The 19,149-nt window shown below is 32.5% G+C and overlaps 1 protein-coding gene across 1 annotated transcript; it reads left to right on the top strand.

Annotated features, from left to right (window-relative positions):
- The first annotated feature begins 14,782 nt into the window (after positions 1–14,782).
- Positions 14,783–16,056, top strand: LOC145131615 (DNA binding protein). The gene is made up of 4 exons (XM_079066283.1): positions 14,783–15,090; positions 15,308–15,503; positions 15,589–15,675; positions 15,749–16,056. Exons 1-4 carry the CDS (start codon positions 14,873–14,875, stop codon positions 15,893–15,895), a joined length of 648 nt encoding a protein of 215 aa, XP_078922409.1. The 5' UTR covers positions 14,783–14,872; the 3' UTR covers positions 15,896–16,056.
- Positions 16,057–19,149: the final 3,093 nt, after the last annotated feature.

Here is a 19,149-nt window from a genome sequence, read left to right as displayed (position 1 = left end):
GGCACTAGTTTTAACAAGGATTGTTAAACTTGAATAATAGCTATTCACAAATACAAATTGTTTGCATTAATGGTAGAAATCATCTATGACTTGAGAAATGTGGAATCTCTCATTAATGAGTTTTTATTGATGGTTTCTAGAAAATCCATCAAATACCAGGATGCTATGTCAGATCTCGAATCTGATAAATGTAGGGTTGTAAACGAACCGAACGAACACGAATGAGGGCTTGTTCATGTTCGTTCGTTTGAGTTAGCCGAACAAATAAACGAACACGAACGGATAAACGAATGTGTTTTCTTGTTCATGTTCGTTCATTTAACAAATTACATTGTTCATGTTCGTTCGTTTATGTTCATGAACATGCTAAACGAACATAAACAAACGAACATAAATGAACAAAGATAAACAAACATAATTAAACCTATATGAACATATAATATAGTAATGTAATCATACACAATAAAGCATATATGAACACAAAAAGAACTTATATAATCGAACGTAAACAACCAACATAAACGAACGTTCACGAACATAATCGAACGAACGTGACCATTGTTCATGTTCGTTCGTTTAACTAAACGAACGAGAATTTGTGTTCATGTTCGTTCATTTATTAAATAAACGAACATAAATGAACTTCCCGCCAAACGGTTCACGAACAGTTCGCTGAACGTTCGGTTCGTTTACAGCCCTAGATAAATGACTTAGAGTCATAAACATGTGATGTAATCCATATGAGAATCAAGTATGGGCTTGATTAAAATTTATCCCTATAGCAAGGCCAGAAGGAGTAAATGATTCTTCCAGAAAGAATAAATTACATGGATAACCATACACATTTAAAGCAAGACTTGTAGTAAAAGGATTTTCTCATACTCATGTCATTGACTATGGTCCTCATCATACTCATAACATTGACTGTGATTAGACCTTTTCACAAGTAGCTATGATTAGATCAACAAGGATATTATTTACTATGAATTCATATTCTTAATGTGAGATATAGTAAATAGGTTTCAAGAAAGATCGTTTTTTCTTAATAGACATCTACTAGAAGATATCTATATAGATTAGCCTGAAGGTTTTCTTAATCCATGTTATCCTAACAAAATGTGTAGAGCTTGAGATCCACTTGTGGATATAAAGCAAACATCTCAATGTTGTAATCATCATTTTATGTAAAACCACAAGGTGTGTTTTTATATCAAAATGAATAGAATATGTGTGTTTACTAAGAACTAGTGGGAACATAGTGAAAATCCTAATCTTGTATGAGTGAGACATACTTAATCATTTGAAATCACGTTCTGACTAAGCAAGGTCGTTTTCTCCTTGACTTGGGAAGTATTTCTAAAATGAAAGACTTAGGAAGGACAAGATACATTCTTGGAATGTTAAATCTATAAGCGATAGATAAAATGAATGTTAAAAGTTTCATGTCCTTATACATATATTGTCAATATCTTGAAAGGGACCAAGACACAAGATTCTTTTGGAGAATTCTTGGCATTATCATGTGGCACCATTTTTGAGCTAGCCTCAAAAATACATAGCTCATAGGCTTGAACTATATGAAATGATTTATATTTGAATTTGCTTGGCATATGAATTCATCATTTACGCCATATTATGCATATAACATGGTATTTGATCATGCTGTAAGCATGTCATAAGATACTAATTGAATACATGGTTAAGTCACTGGATGACTAAGAGAGCATTCTAAGATTAATTTAAAAGAACTAAGAGAATGTATATGAGACAATCAGTTTAGAAAGCATATTTGTGGAAAGATCTACATAAGATGTTAATTTCTAAACATATATAAATACTTATGAATTATAATAGGATTTTGACTTCATTTTGGAATGAAGGGTAAGTTTTGTTGGAATGAGGTTCAAGAAAAACATAATGACACAATCTACTACAAAATAAGAATACACTACTTTAGAAGTTGAATTCAAATATGATTGGATGAATGAGATCATTGAAAAATTATGTTGATTTCCGCCATTCGAGGATCACATAGAAATCTTTGTGACTTCGAGATTATACTTAATCAAGCTAAGAGACTCCATGTCACGAAAGAACACCAATCATATCTCCAAGATATTTAACTATACCTAGAGTAAAGTTAAGTATGGAGATGAAAGTATTCACAGAATTCACACAAATTAAATTTTGACAGATCCATTGATAAAGTCATTCTTTTGAGTTAAGTATGATTGGTCACACTTCAGCTATAAGACTTTATTATTCTAGAAATGGGTTTTTGATTTGGATTTAGTATTTGGATATTGGAACATTATAACAACAACTATTAGATAATGTTATGATATATTGGGATATAGTCATCACATTAATACTTTTTGTGTTCTATATTAACATGTTTAATCCATGAATAATGTTATTATTCTAAAAGTTCATAGTCGGTTATAATTGTGGGAGCAATTGTGAAGTAAGACAAATATGAATTGGATTGGTTGACTCTCACTAGATGAAAGTAGGCAAGTGGTTGTAACCAAGTTTCATAGGTACTTGTCAGAGAACTAGTATTGAACTGGCCCGCATCAAGATCATCTCATGGATCGCTATCGTGAATGACACTTGATTAAAAGGTACTATCTTTGTATCCTTAACACCTGAGATACATAGTGGAACTTAAGTATAGGGAGTACTATGCCTTGATAATGGTCAAATGTTGTTCCTTAGTCGGGCAGTTATAAAAGCCATTTTCAGGTATGGTGTGAACTATGCAAGAAGCTTATGTAGTCAAGATGGGATTTGTTACTCTTATGTGTTGAGAGTTAGACATCTAAGGCGCCTTACCAAAAGTTGAAAAACTAATGAGATTGATCGCGATCCAAATCTCATGTACAAGATGATGTCTGTAGCAAAGGGATAACTGATAAACTTACCTTATACACCAATTGTAGCTTTGAGCTTTTTGCGAATCGGGTGTTGATTGAATGGCACAAACAGTCGTATGGTCTTAGGGGCAGTGAAATGTTGTTAGACGTTCACCACTGTCTATATCAGTCTAATATGAGTCTTGCGCAAGTGGGAGATTGAAAGATCTAGTATGCTCAAGAGTCATATTAAAGTGATATTGCTAAATAACATATGATACTAGTGGGTCACACTAACAACAACTTGATTCAATTGATTATTTATTAGAAATTGATTTTAATAAATATTTAATAAAAATCTTATAATTAAATTAGAAATATTTATTTCATGGAAATAATAAATTTCATTAGCAAGTAACTTAATATATATATATATATATATATATATATATATATATATATATATATCATATGGTATGATTTATAAGTCATGTACAAACTTTTGGACTAGTTGAATCTTTTGTCTTTTTCCTAAAAGACAATGTTTATATTTTATAAAAGAGTTTATAAAAGTTTGACTTTCTTTTTTCTTCTTTATGCAATTTTTGAGATATGGATAAAAAGAAAAAGTGTATGACTTGTCTAATCATGCTTTAAAGGCATGGGAGACATGCTTATGACAATAGGGACAAGTTTGCTTAAAGTGCTAAGGACAAATGGTTAATACCTTCACTTTTTGCATATAAATATGAGGCTTGCATTCTTGAAAGAGTGCTCATTCCTTCTTCACTTCTCCATGGCCCAGAGCTCTCTAGGAGACTTTCCCTCTCTTCTTTGCTTTGATTTATTGAAGATTACTTGCATGTCTTTTGCTCTCTTGAAGTTTATATTGGTTATGAACTTCAAGCTTAAGAGTTTAAGAGTTTTGGACTAGCATTTGCATCAAGCTGAGTCATTGTTGGTGTCTCAAAGGTTCAACCTTCTTCATCAACTTCCAAGCCTCCCAAGAGGACCCAAAGAACTACAAAGGTTGTTATTTCTTCACCTCTTCTTTGGTTGGTGTTTAAATCTTTCTATAACTTGCAAGAAGATCCTTGGTGGGTATAAAATGTTTATGTTATTTCAAAATTAAAGTCTTCTGTTGCCATATCTTTCAAGTTTATGAAACTAATTTTGATCTAAAACCCAAGAATTGGTATCAGAGCCACCTTGCAAGTTTGGTTAGATTTTTTTGATTTTTGGAAATCTTAGTTTTTGGAGAATATGGATAACTTGTTTTTTATAAAAATAAGATCATACATATTTTCTATGACAACTTTTTTGTTGTTTTATGTGACAAAAGTATCATGCATCTTTTGTCATTTAAAGTTGTTTTACAAAAACAAAGGTTGTTTGATATGTATATTGATGTATATGATGTGCATAAACTAGCCAAGGACCAATGTGTTGTTATGTTGTTGTGTTGGTTATTTTTGTCATAAAATGGTTTTAATAATTTATTTATTCATATGGTATGTAATAATTTAAATATATTAGTTTTCTTGTTTATTTTTGTAAAGTAATAGATTAGTTTTTTAGAAACAATTTATTTGTACGTAGATGTAACAAGAAATGAAGTTTGAACCATTTTTTGAAGACAAAAGGGAAACTTTCGAGTTCAACATGTGATGGGCAGAACATGACTCTTTATGAAAAGTGTCATGAATGCTACACATGTGTTGAAAATGTGCTGAACAGAAAGATGACACTTTCCTAAAAGTGTCATGAAAGCTGCAGTTTTTCCTTTAAGGAACATTTCAAATCTTTTGCAAGCAATGAGTGTTTACTCAAGTGTGAGCTTCTATAACAACATTTCAAGAAGATTTTTGGTCTCCTTAATTGTCCCTTTAGGAATGACTTGGCATATTTTGTGTTGGCTCACAAAATGTCATTAGTTGGTTATGTTTATGCATATATCTTTCTATACATGTTTGTGTTGTTTATTTTATGCAATTATTTTGTGTAGTTGATAAAATTAGTTTTTCACATGCTAAAATAATTTTGGACAAAATAAACATCACATGGAGTTTGGATTTTCAAAATTGGACATAAGATGTAACAAGTTATTATAAAACTCGATTTTATAAAATCGTTAATAACGGCAAATTTTGAAATACTCCATTATAAGTTTTAAAATGATGATTTTTGTAACATATCCAAATATATAAGTAATAAAATGAAGTTTTATTAAATATATAAAAGGTTCAAATGCATTCAAACTTAATACCAGTTATTAAAATTGAATTGCGTCAAATTATATAAAAACTAGCTTTTTATATAGAACATTTAAAAACGATTTTCTTTTGAAAATTGATATCATGGTTTATTATATGCGTGTAATAACCATGATATAATATTTTTTTAAACTAGAATTATAAAACATATAAAGACCCTTATTTTTATAAACCTCAAATCTATGCAATCATTTTGAAGAACACTCGCACATCTCTTGTATGCACTAGTGGGATAAAGGATACGTAACCGCTTAGTGTTAACTTTTGATGGCCGAGGTGTGTTCGCGATTTCTATAACCAAGTTATAGGCCGATTACATAAGTTTTTCAAATTGGACGATTTGATCAGAAATCTTTTGTGATAAAGGATACCTAAGCAAGAGAGTTCCGATGCATAGATGGAATCAAACATGTCTAATTAAATTTGTTATTAGCGATCCCATAAATCTAGGAATTATATAGCAAGATATAATTGATAATCGATATCTACCGAGTTGAATTCAAATGGATGGGATAAAGGATACCTAACCATTTATTTGTTTTGCAACTTGGATCCTAGACTTTGATAATTAATGTTTTTGGAAACTAAAAGGGTACTAATTATTGAAGATTAAATATTGAAAATACTAAAATAAATTTTGTTAAAAATTTTGTAGTTAAGTAATCCATTCTCATTATCATGTATTGTATTTTTCTTTAATGACTTAATGAAACAATAACATTCAATAGATATAACTTCAATGAATGGGTGCATGTCTTAAGAGACAATCTCGTAAGAGATATGAAATTGTATACACTTAAAGGTCCTAGTCCTAAACTATTTACTTTGAGCAATGAACCTGAACATGATACCTAGTAAAGGCATCACCGTGATGCTTAAGATGTTTCTAACATCAAGCTAGGAATAAATTATTCATAACTTCTAGGAAGTCTTGGATAATTTAAACATATATCTGATGATATAATAGGTCAAGCAATATTCCAATAAATACAGTGATGTTTTATTTAAAGCTAGTTTAAACATTAGAATAATGCAAGGCTAAAAGAATCACCTTGTGTGATCCAGGAGGCCCATGTTTTATGGACTAAACACCTTTAAGCCCAAGAAATATACTAAAGTCCACATAGATGGATCTTGTTTCTTTTGTGAAGAAACTGGACACTGGAAGAGGATTTACTCTTATTATTTGGAAAGAAAGTCTGGAAGAGACTAGTACTTCTTGTATCTACTAGATAGAACTCATACTTTTCATATAACACTTAGGTACTTGGTACTTAAATGGTAATCTAATATTTGTAAATGGATTGCAAATATTTACTGAAGAGTAACCAAGCTGAGCACAATCAAGTAGGAACTACACTCTAGGAGTTTAGTTTATTATTTATGCTTAGAACATAAATTACTTGTAATTTAAAACAATATTTTTTTTTGGAACAATGTATGTTTTAATTTAGCATGTCTAAATTTATGTCTCGGTTATTTTATTCAAATGTTTGATAATTTACTTAATCGTTTTTCATAACGATAATATTCATATTCTGAAATGATTAACTTCTATTTGTGAGACTAGATCTCTTAATAGAGTTGTGAAGTAAATATCAACATTTCATAAATAAAATTAAGTTCTATATGCAAACACTTTTGACTTAAACTTGTTTTAAGTCAAACTCATCTTTGACATTGTTATCTTTATTATATAAATGACATTCGCATATTCCAATTTCAAGAAAGGGATCTTTGAAGGCAAATAATGTCGTTTATTTGACATATGTGAACCTTGTTTATATGAAAAGGATTCCTGGTGATATTTTCACTAAGGTGTAGAGAAAATAATTAAGGAACTATACACCTTGGTGTATGAATTCCTTTCTAATGAATGTCTGAGATTAAGCATAAGATACCAAATCAACTTTATTAACAACTATAGTAGTTTCAATTATATTTTATGTGGTAAAACATAATTGTGATATCTTTGTTGAAAATTTCAAAAAGTTGAGATACAAACCAGTAAGAACCATCTAAGACTTTAATGATAATAAAGGATGAATTAAATCTTACTTGGTATGATTTACTTTCTAATCGGTAGAGATATCCTCATTTAATATTTTTGGGATAATACTTCAATCACTATTAATTGTATCTTGAATACAAATACCAACTAATAAGTAGATTAAACATTTTATAAGATTAAGTATGTAGAGGCTCCATCCTCATCTTACTTAATGTTTTATGGATTTGAAGCTGATGTTGGACTAAAGCTTCTAAACCCAAAATCTACTAAGTACATATTTGTATAATTCTCTAAATGTGGATTAGATTATTTTATGCAAACCCACCATGAATAAGTTCTTTTATTCTTATGAAAGCTAAGTTAGTAGAAAGCAAGCTTCTAATGACAAAGCGAGTGGGAGGTAGATGGAACTTGAAGCAGCTCAAGAACCATGACCTTATGTAGTAATAGTTGGCACTAGTTTTAAAAATGATTGTTAAACTTGAATAATAGCTATTCACAAACACAAATTGTTTGCATTAATGGTAGAAATCATCTATGACTTGAGAAATGTGGAATCTCTCATTGATGAGCTTTTATTGATGGTTTCTAGAAAATTCATCAAATACCAGGATGCTATGTCAGATCTCGAATATGATAAATGACTTAAAGTCATAAACATGAGATGTAATCCATATGAGAATCAAGTATGAGATTGATTAAAATTTATCCCTATAACAAGGCTAGAAGGAGTAAATGATTCTTCTAGAAAGAATAAATTACATGGATAACCATATACATTTAAAGCAAGACTTGTAGTAAAAGGATTTTCTCATACTCATGTCATTGACTATGGTCATCATCATACTCATGACATTGACGGTGATTAGACCTTTTTCACAAGTAGCTATGATTAGATCAACAAGGATATTATTTACTATAAATTCATATTCTTAATATGAGATATAATAAATTGGTTTCAAGAAAGATCGTTTTTTCTTAATAGACATCTACTAGAAGATATCTATATAGATTAGCCTGAAGGTGTTCTTAATCCATGTTATCCTAACAAAATGTGTAGAGCTTGAGATCCACTTGTGGATATAAAGCAAACATCTCAATGTTGTGATCATCATTTTATGTAAAACCACAAGGTGTGTTTTTATATCAAAATGAATAGAACATGTGTGTTTACTAAGAACCAGTGTTGTAAATATCGGCCAAGGCGGCCGCCTAGGTGCTAGGCGGTCTGTAACTGATTACGATTAGGGGTGCTTGGCAGAAATTGGTCAATATCGGTCAAACTCGGGCTAGACGGTCCTCGGCGGTCCTTGGCGGGAAGATTTTAAAAAATTCAAATTTTCAAATTTTCAAATATTACACCAAAATTTACAAACTTCAAAATTTTAAATTTTTAAATATTCAAATTTTCAAATATTATACCAAATATTTCAAAATTTCAAAATTTCAAAATTTTAAATTTTCAAATACTATTTTTTCTTAGGATATATTAAGTTTTAAAATATTTTTATTAGTAATTTATGGTCCCCGATTAATCCTCCGATTAATCCCCGCCAAACCGATTAATCGCTTGACCCCATTCGACCGTCGAGCTACCGCCGAGCGATTTTTACAACCTTGCTAAGAACTAGTGGGAGCATAGTGAAATTCCTAATCTTGTATGAGTGAGACATACTTAATCATTTGAAATCAAAATCTTGACTAAGCAAGGTCGTTTTCTTCTTGACCCGGGAAGTATTACTAAAATGAAAGACTTAGGAAGGACAAGATACATTCTTGGAATGTTAAATCTATAAGCGATAGATAAAATGAATGTTAAAAGTTTCATGTCCTTATACATATATTGTCAATATCTTGAAAGGGATCAAGACACAAGATTCTTTTGGAGAGTTCTTAGCATTATCATGTGGCACTATTTTTGAGCTAGCCTCAAAAGTACATAGCTCATAGGCTTGAACTATATGAAATGATTTATATTCCATTTTCTTGGCAAATGAATTCATCATTTACGCCATATTATGCATATAACATGGTATTTGATCATGCTGTAAGCATGTCATAGGATACTAATTGAATACATGGTTAAGTCACTGGATGACTAAGAGAGCATTCTAAGATTAATTTAAAAGAACTAAGAGAATGTATATGAGACAATCAGTTTAGAAAGCATATTTGTGGAAAGATCTACATAAGATGTTAATTTCTAAACATATATAAATATTTATCAATTATAATAGGATTTTGACTTCATTTTGGAATGAAGGGTAAGTTTTGTTGGAATGAGGTCCAAACAAAACATAATGACACAATCTACTACAAAATAAGAATACACTACTTTAGAAGTTGAATTCAAATATGATTGGATGAATGAGATCATTGAAAAACTATGTTGATTTCCGCCATTTGAGAATCACATAGAAATCTTTGTGACTTCGAGAGTATACTTAATCAAGCTAAGAGACTCTATGTCACGAAAGAACACCAATCATATTCCACATCGTGGTTATCAATAAACCACGCCATGGGATAAGGTTTCCCCAAAAACCTTCTATTTGTCTCTTTTAAGTCTTTAAATGATCCATTCTGGAAAACAAGTGTTACAACTCTCCCCCACTTAAATTAGATTTCGTCCTCGAAATTTCTCCTTATGGATTACTCTTAAACACGCTCTGAACCCCTCGTGGGTTTTCCAAGTTTACTCCCTTTTGCACGAGTTTACACAACCCTGAGTACTAGGTTTTACAACAACCATCACAAGGATTTTAAAATCATGCTCATGAACCATACCTAAGCGCAAACTTTCAAAGGTCAAAATCTCATCCACCATAGAACTGGAACAAGACCCTAAACATACATCCTCTCTTCGACACCAAACGTTGAATCAATCCTTAACAATAAACATGATACCCAACAGAGAAACGAATATCAACATGCCGTTACTAACCATCATCGAGAGTCACTGATGACATATCAATGGCTATGGCGATAAAGGAACTTTAAAAGTATAAGAAGTGTAGAGTGAAGAATGTTCTAAACTAGCAATATTTGAGATATAAAAAGAGGAACTAGTTAAGCATTAAGTAAGCAATCTAACCATTAAGTAAGCAACCTAATCAAAAGGTGTGACTAATCGGTGACTATTGATATTTAATGCAACTGTAACCAGTGCACGCATGACACTTTGATTACCACCAACGATCTTACTCCAAATGGAAAACATTGTCGCATATGTTTTACCTTTTAAACTGGGGTACTTAATGATATACTCGGGTCGAAAACATCGTAAATTGCAATCCATGTTACTTTAAACAACAATTAAAAGCTTTGCATTCCCATATAGAAATGCAATATCAAATATCTGGCAATATACAATAGCTAATACTCCTGAATAAGCATATCCTGGAAAAGGGGAAAGGTACAAATACAAGTACTAAACAAACCATTTTAAGTACAAGTGAACAACTTCTTTTATCTGGATCTTACAAAAGAGCGGATATAAGGATGATACCAACTTTTCTCAAAGTGCCTTTAAAAAAAAGACATCTTCAAGAAAAGAGACATATTTACTCTTTTCCAAAAATCCTTATCTAACATAAGCATCGTAGATCAATACCGAGGAACCACCTAGGTATTTATTTAGATGTTTCTGATGGGTTATTAGGGTTACAACTACAATGCTCTAAGCGGAAAAACAATCAATCAATTCAATTGATTAGGGAAGATGCAACCTAATAAGGATCTATGTCTTTCACATATAGTAACATACTATGAACTCTATCATACAAAAACTCTCCTATGAACAAAATAATTCATAAGACAAGAAAACTAACCTTTAAGATTGTTATTGTAAACAATCTTGAATTCCTTCTTGAAAAACTCTTGGAAGAAAGCACCACAAGTGTCGTGCCTCTAATGGTTCACACCCAAACCCTAGCGACCAAGGAGCTTGAAGAGAGAGAGAGAGAGAGAGAGAGAGAGAGAGAGGAGAGAGGTGGATATTTCGGCCCTAAGCCTCTAAAGAAGTGTCATGGCCGAAATTATAAGGCTAGGGCTTTGAAATAGATATCTAGGCTCACATTTTCCTTTAAGCTCAAGAATACCTCATCAACTTCTGAAGTTTCAGATCTAAAACACATAAAAGCTCATCATGGATCTATCAATTTATGTGTAATTTTTTGAATGTAAGAGATGAAAAATAAGTTCTTTTACCTGGTCCTGGGATTTGAGTTCTTGCTAACTTTATCATTAATTCTTCCCATGATTACTTGAAAATGGACCCAATGGCGACGTTCACTTAAGAAACAACACAAAAAACGAACCAATTCAATACTTTCACTCATATTCTTTACTAAACAAAACTCGAATTTGAAATTGAACTTGGTTTAATAATTTCATTCATACAATAATCGGTGTTCATAAAGGAAAGAAAATTGATTAAGAATAGAGAAAAAAACAATGTCTCCTACCAGGGTCCAACCATCGAGATTGAGGGAGTTCTTTGGGGGAAATCACATACAATCAATGCTTAGGGAATTCGTCGTCAATGATAGCTGGAAAACAACAATGGTGGTGAAAGATTGGAAGCCTGAGAGAGAGAGCACAACGAAAAAGAGTTAGGTTTCAAAAAGAATGGTCGAAGCATGCTTTTCTAATCCAAAATACCGAGAACTGTTTCAATGACTTGACCTTAAGAACAATGGCTTAACATTTGATAAATGTTAGATAGTATAATGATGGAATTTTATGTACCGACTTTCATAATATGAACAATCATCTTCTTACTACCTTATGCACACATACTTAGTATAAAAATTCCGACCCATGCGGGACATGGGCACTACACTGGTTAAAGATCAAAACCATAAACACGATTTTTTCCCCTACTGCGATGATAGTTTATTGTTGGTTGGTTGAGGTAGAAAATTTCATAAAAAAGTTTTTGTTTTTCATTGAAAAGTAGGAAACCCAAAATTAAATTATTTATCGTGTGGACTCTTCCATTCGACCACATACATACATACACAAACAGCCGTTCTATTCATTCTATCACCCATCGTCGTCATAAAAATACAATACACATTAGCAAAATTAAAATAGAAGTAGTTGTAGATAACCAATCTCATGGAAGGCGGTGATCGTTGGATCAAAAATATGGTTTTGGGATTATAATTTCTTCAACACTTGAAACTTTGTGTCCAATGTCGGAAGACATTAACAAGAACTTCAACATGGATGGCGGTGATGATAAATGTAGATGTATTCGGGATAGTTCAAGAAGGACGCAACCAAACGAAGCCTATCATCGTAATAATAAAAAGGAAGGAGATATGAGCCTTTGCGGCATCCTTATTTTTGGAATAATTGGAGCTACTGTCACTACTTTCGTCGTATGTTAATTTCTATTTCTGCTACGGCTTTATATGTTGTGAGCTTCTGAGGAGGTATTATATTATAGATTAATATATTTGATTTTGTTTATACAAAGTTTGGCAAACCTCATATATCTAACCCTAGTCCTTTCTCGAATTAGCAATAATGTAAAGGTTCTTTAGGAGCAGTTGCTTTCTCCTTACTTCGTCCAATCTCCTGCATGGGCCATTACGAGATCCTCGTAGAAGGGATAATCCTTCTTTAAACCCATTTTGAAGGCGTCGACTGCAATTGTCACGTCGATGTTGGGGATGCTCAAGGCTTCCCTGCCAAACCTGTTCACAAAAGTCCTAAGGGATTCCTGAGGATCTCGAACCACTTGATAGAGATCACTAGTGATCTTTTCGAATGTCCTGCTGCAAGAGAACTGGTTATTAAATAAATTAATCAAATGAGCCAATGATGTGATTGAATAAGGAGTAACATTAAAGGAGCCATTTTAGGGTGGATCCTATGAGGGTAGAACCAAAGCCCTTTCATAGGAAGGCTTCTTTCAAATGTGTGGGGATGGGAATAATTTCCATCCTCTCCCTATACTGTGCTACGTGCTCCTCAGGATCTGTGGTTCCGTCGTATGGCTTCATGCTAGGGGTCTGGAAGCATTTTGGAACTTCAGTATCAACTATCGTTGGGATGAATCTAGAGATCATGTGACTTGTGGGGGACGCTTATGGCACCGGCTAAACTACTCCGAGTACGCTTGATATCATATGTCTTAGCTGTTGTAGCTCCTTGGCCATAACCGGGCTCAAACCCGTGTCAAAATCCTATGAGTTAGTTGTAAAATTATTATTGATAGAGTTACCAGGATCTCTGTTATTAGGAGTAATAAAAGTTTCATTAGGATCCTGAATCTCGCGACGGATCGCTGAGGATCCTAGGTTGTCAAAGTTCAGGATTTTGGGTTGCAAGACGGAGGGCGCTGCCTCCTGAGGTTTGTGGATCTCTGTCCTCATTCTCTCCACTTCCTTGAGAGGCGTCCTGTTATCCTTGTGTTGTTGGGCACCCTGTCGCTCTAGTCTTTTCATTATAGCAAAGATTTTGTTGTTGGAAATCATCACAGGAGGATCCTGGAGTCCCGGAGCGACCGGAGAGGTGTTATTCTTCGGGGTTTCAGATACTTACTTCGGAACTCCAGCTAGTGGTTGTGGAAGGTTTTTAGAGGAAATGGGAGGTATCGAGAAGGAGGAGAGGGTCGATTGAGTAGACATGATTTTCTGAGGGATTTTTGAACACCACGGCCCCACGGTGGGCGCCAAATTGTTTTGGTTAAAAATCGACTAAGTGAGAATTAACCAAAGTGTATGAGAGGCTGTGGTGTTGTTAATGGATCAATTGATGAAATTAAAACAATATTGCACGAGTGGTTTACAAGGAAAGCCCTTGATCCCTTTTAGGATCTCCTACATAAAACCTTGAGAGGTGATAATAATCACATGCCTTGATGATTTTATTGATTGAAATATAAGATTATAGAGAAAATAGAATGAGTAAGAGTACAAGTGATAGTGTTCTGCCAGAAAATCGTGTGTAGTGTAATGATTACAAGTGTTTTATATAGTCAAACCCTAACAACTAGAATTCCGAGAATTTCGGGATCCTTCGAGATTACTTATAGCCGTTTGCTTGACTTAGTCCTCCGGGTCTTTTGCATAGTTGTGATGACTATCCATTGAGTATATGACTTTGACCAGTCATTTCTGCACATGTGAGAAAGACAAAAGAATATATGTCTGTTATAAAAAAATAAAAATAAAAAAATTAGTCAGGATCCTAGAGTATATATGGGATCCTCAGGTTTAAGGATCCTGAGCTTTTGAGGATCCTATAGCAGTTTCAGGATCCTAGCCCCTAACAGTATATATAGTAGATTTAAAAAAAAAAAAAAAGTTGTCAAAATAGCCGTTGCCGACCGTTTGGCAACGTTTCCTTCCCCAAAATCTCTCAAACGATCAAAAATTCAAACGTTCACCAACGGTAGAAAGTCACCGTCGGTATTTCGCCGGCGGTAAAAACATCACCACGGCACGGTGTTCACCGGCAGTGAAAGTGTGACACGCGGGATACCACCGGTGACCCCTTTACCATACAGTGTAGCCTTATGTTGACTCTTTGCATACATTGTCGATATTGTATTGCTGTCATGTAAATTAAAAATGATGGGAAAATAATTAATTAAACCCTAAACCCTAAATTTGCTTAAATGTTTATTAAAAATATCCGATTTTGGCAATAGATTGCAGAAACCGGCGGAAGGAGTAATTGGGCGAAGAACTGCTCGGGTTGCTTAAAAAGAGAGGGAGATGGAATTCAAGAGCTCTGACGTGAATCTATGGAAGGAATCCTTATCGGCGTACGAAAGCAGAATCGAGTCCATTGGTAAGCCGAATCTTGTTTCGCTAGACCAGTTCTATTGCAAAGAACTACCGCCTCTCATTCGCCAAAGGAACCCTAATCCCCATATCACCACTCCTGAGCTATCCAAGCTCATGCAATGGAAGCTCACTCGCGGGAAATGGAGGTGAATGGTCTCTTCTACTCTAATGTGCTCAGTAGTAGAGGGTCCGACTGTCTGATAACTGTTACTGAGGTCAATAAATTATATTTTTCACAAATCAACTGTCATTTTGGTCCATAAATTAGTCGATTATCCCTAGTTTTTGTGTATTGGTCTGGAAGCTGAAGCAATTGTATCCAAATTCGAGTACACTGAATGATGTTACTTTATATTATCGCAGACCACGTTTGTTGGATTTTGTATCATCACTGAATGAGGATACTGTGATTTCTGCTTCGCAAAAAGCTTTCAAATCCTTACCCGACGTTTCAAAAGCTATTTCTGAGCTTACAGTCTTGAAGGGTGTTGGACCTGCAACTGCATCTGCTGTTTTGGCTGCTTATGCGCCTGATATTGCACCTTTCATGTCCGATGAGGTACCCTACAAATCCATTCCAAGCATTAGTCTCCTTTTTCTTATCTTGAAAAACTATGAAGTAACATTGCAATGTCATCATCAAGGCAATGGTGGCAGCTCTTGGGAACTCAAAAGAATATACATTGAAAAAGTACCTTGTGTTTGTGGACAAACTTCAAGCAAAAGCAAAGGTTAGTTCCACGGTTATATAATTGGATTGTTAAAACTGGTTTTGCTTAAAAAATTCAAATTCATTTTTTATAGGAATTAAGCGTAGATGAGGAGGAGGTGTTCACACCCTCGGATGTAGAGAGAGCTTTATGGAGTTGTGCCATAGGTGCCAAGGCTGTAGCATCACCTAAAACTAAAAGTGATGTTAATAATTCAAGCAAAAAGAAGAGGAAGCGCTGACTACTCTAATCTAATTAGCGGCTAACAAGTAACTCAACTTAATCCTGTAATGTTCACACCTTAAGCCTGGCTTTTGTTTTAAGGTAGGTACTACTGGACTGGTGTTTCTCATTCCCTTGTAATGCTGTTATGTATTTATGTATGTCTTTTCTTTAATTCAAGTGATAGTTGTGTTTTCCTTGGATTATCTGGTTATTCTTAGATGATCCAACAAAAAAAAATAAAAAAATAGAACATTTCACTTTAAGAAAATCAATAAACAATTTCGCTGTTTAATTATTTATCAAATATCTAAATTGGAAATCCCAGGGCCAATTGGGCAAAGGGAAATGTAAATGAAATATAAATGCTTATTTTAGCTTATGACCTAGCTTAAGCTAGCTTTTGATGAACTATTTTGAGATAGCTTAAAATAAGCTTATGAAGTTTTTTCAAAAATATTTTACATGTCTTTATTTATATTTATTCTTTTTTTCTTTTAGTTATATATCTAAATGTCTATTCATGTCAATTTACATTGTAATTTAGCTTATTATTTTTTACCAAATACTATTACTAGTTTATCAACTATCAGCTAGCTTTTCAGATACTCTATCAAACATGGTCTATATGTGTGAATAATAAGGACATGTGTGGTATTACATGGATGGTTAACCAAACCGAATCAAATCATATATTGAACCTAAATCCAAACAAAAAACTAGTTAACAGTTTCCTTCATACGGAAGGAAATTTATGGAATGCCTTCCTGAGTGGGAAGATCAGTATCATGAACCAAACATATAGTGCGACCTCATCTTCTAGTATCATATTATGTAATATAACACCAACGTATACTATATTTTTTATTTTGCGTGTATGCATTTTCCGTTTAGGGAGTCCAATTATGACCCAATTAAATTTTAGGTTTCCAAAAGCCCTTTTTTTATCCTTCTTGTACCGCATTAAGCCGTTTTCTTTTACCACCGGTTAGATGTGAAAACGATTTCACAAAAGTTGTCAAACTTGGGTATATCGCATCTACATGATAGTAACCATGCTTATATTCGACTCTGTTCACCCTGAAATGAACGCTTGGGGGTTTTTCCTAATACCTTTCGTCGAATAGTACGATTGGTATATGACATTTAGGTAATTTTTCAAAGCAGCGACCTGAAAATATGCATGACATGTCCATAAATCTTGTGAAGCTACCGCTTCAAATATAATTGTTGGATACTTGTGATTACCTCTCACATATTGACATCTCGATGCTATTAGACAATTCATCCATGACCCATTAAAATCAATGTTATATAGTATTCTAGGAAATCCATATTTGGATTCATGTGCTATGAACAAACATTGAATGTCATTGGATGCTGGTTTGCAAAATATTCGTCTCCAATACCATAACAAAAGTATTGGAGGCTTTTACCTGAAGTCATTTATGGCATATTCAAATATTCATCATATGCAAGTTGACGTTGGGGTGTTGATCGGGTAATATTTTCAGGTTTCGGGTTTTTCATGTTAAAAAAATTACCCGTTACTCGACCCAAATTAAGTTCGGGTAATTTGGGTTTGGGTAATTCAGGTAGTGGGTCGGGTTTGGGTAATTCGGGTATTACCCGAAATATATATATTTTTTTAATGGCACCTGAAAATAAATTTAATGAAATAAATATGTCGTGTTCTATTAGTCTTGTTTATATAAACAAACGAGACATAAACGAAGTTACTCAAACTTTGAACATTGAGATTTTTTAGTCAATAATACTTGTAATATCAAGTAATCTTTTAACAGCTTAATCTAATCTAATAAGATATTAAAAAAACAAATAGTTAAAGATCTTAGTATAAAAGTTTAAAATGTTAAATATAATTGTAGCCATAAGTTTTGTCATGTTCTGAAGTTTCGTCAAGATAATGAGTTTGTTAGTTGCATTGAAAACTATAATCTAGAAAACAATTAAGTTTTAAAGAACATGGTGACATATAAACAAATGTTTTTAATATTGTTGGTGCCAAACTTTCATAATAAAAGAGATTCATGTTTTACAACAATGATAGTTAGTTTAAGCGTGATCAAATACCTGTTACAGAGTACAAACTCTACGAAATAAAAAAAAAAGAATTTTTAAAATAATTCGGGTATACCCGAAACCCAACAAACGTACCCTATATCCGACCTGAAAAAAAATCGGGTTACCCGAATACCCGGAAAAATTAACCCGATACCCGATTTACCTAATACCTGAAAAAACCGGGCGGGTAATTCGGGTAACGGGTATTTTCGACAGGGCTAAGTTGACGTATCGATGATGTGCATTTCTTCAATGGTGTGAAACTTAAGATAACTTGATATATATATATATATATATATATATATATATATATATATATATATATATATATATATATATATATATATATAGGGTTAAAATCGGTTGAGAACTCATATTTTCCCGAGAACCCGAGAACTAAAAATGGAGCGTTGGATCAAAAGCAATTAATTAAGGACATGATCGTCATCTTACCAATCTCATTTAATGTTTAATTTTTTTTTGTGTTATTTAATATATTAATATAAATGTCTAAAAATTTACATCATAAATCAAATTTTCAGATTTTTTTAAATATAATATTTTTTGTTTTTTTTTTTAAATGCAGATTTTTAATTTTTTATAGAAAACATGAATTTTTGAAAAAAAAATTGAAAAAAATAATTTTTTAAAAAAAACTGCATTTTTTTTTCAAAATAACTGCAATTTTTCTAATGAAAACTGCATTTTTTTAAAAAAACTGCAATTTTTTTAAAAAAAAAATGCATTCTTAAATAAAAAAAAACTACAATTTTTTCAAAAAAATTGCAAATTTTTTAAATAAAGTTACATTTTTTCAAAAAAAATTGCATTTTTTTTTTCAAAAGTAAATTTTTAGGTGCATATATGCATATTTTTTCAAATGCATATATATATATATATATATATATATATATATATATATATAATTCTTATAATATAATATTCATGAGGAATCACAAAAAATTTCATTTTTATTAATTAATCTATAAACATAATAGTACAAGTATGTTATTCGATACAAAATAAAATATAAAAAATAAAAAATGCTATAAATTTCAAAGCGTTTTCATGTGTTCGTGTCAATATTTCCTTATTTTCTTCAATTTATCTCTTTCTGAATATTCACCACAATTTCTTCCAAATCTACAAGAAAATTAAAAAAAATGATTGATGCAAAAACACTCACAA

This window comes from Lactuca virosa, chromosome 1, assembly GCF_052849685.1.
Source record: "Lactuca virosa cultivar CGN04683 chromosome 1, Lactuca_virosa_CGN04683_v6, whole genome shotgun sequence".
In the NCBI taxonomy this organism is placed as follows: Eukaryota; Viridiplantae; Streptophyta; class Magnoliopsida; order Asterales; family Asteraceae; genus Lactuca; species Lactuca virosa.
Note: the sequence above shows the minus strand (reverse complement) of the source record. Positions and strands in the feature narration are given on the sequence as shown.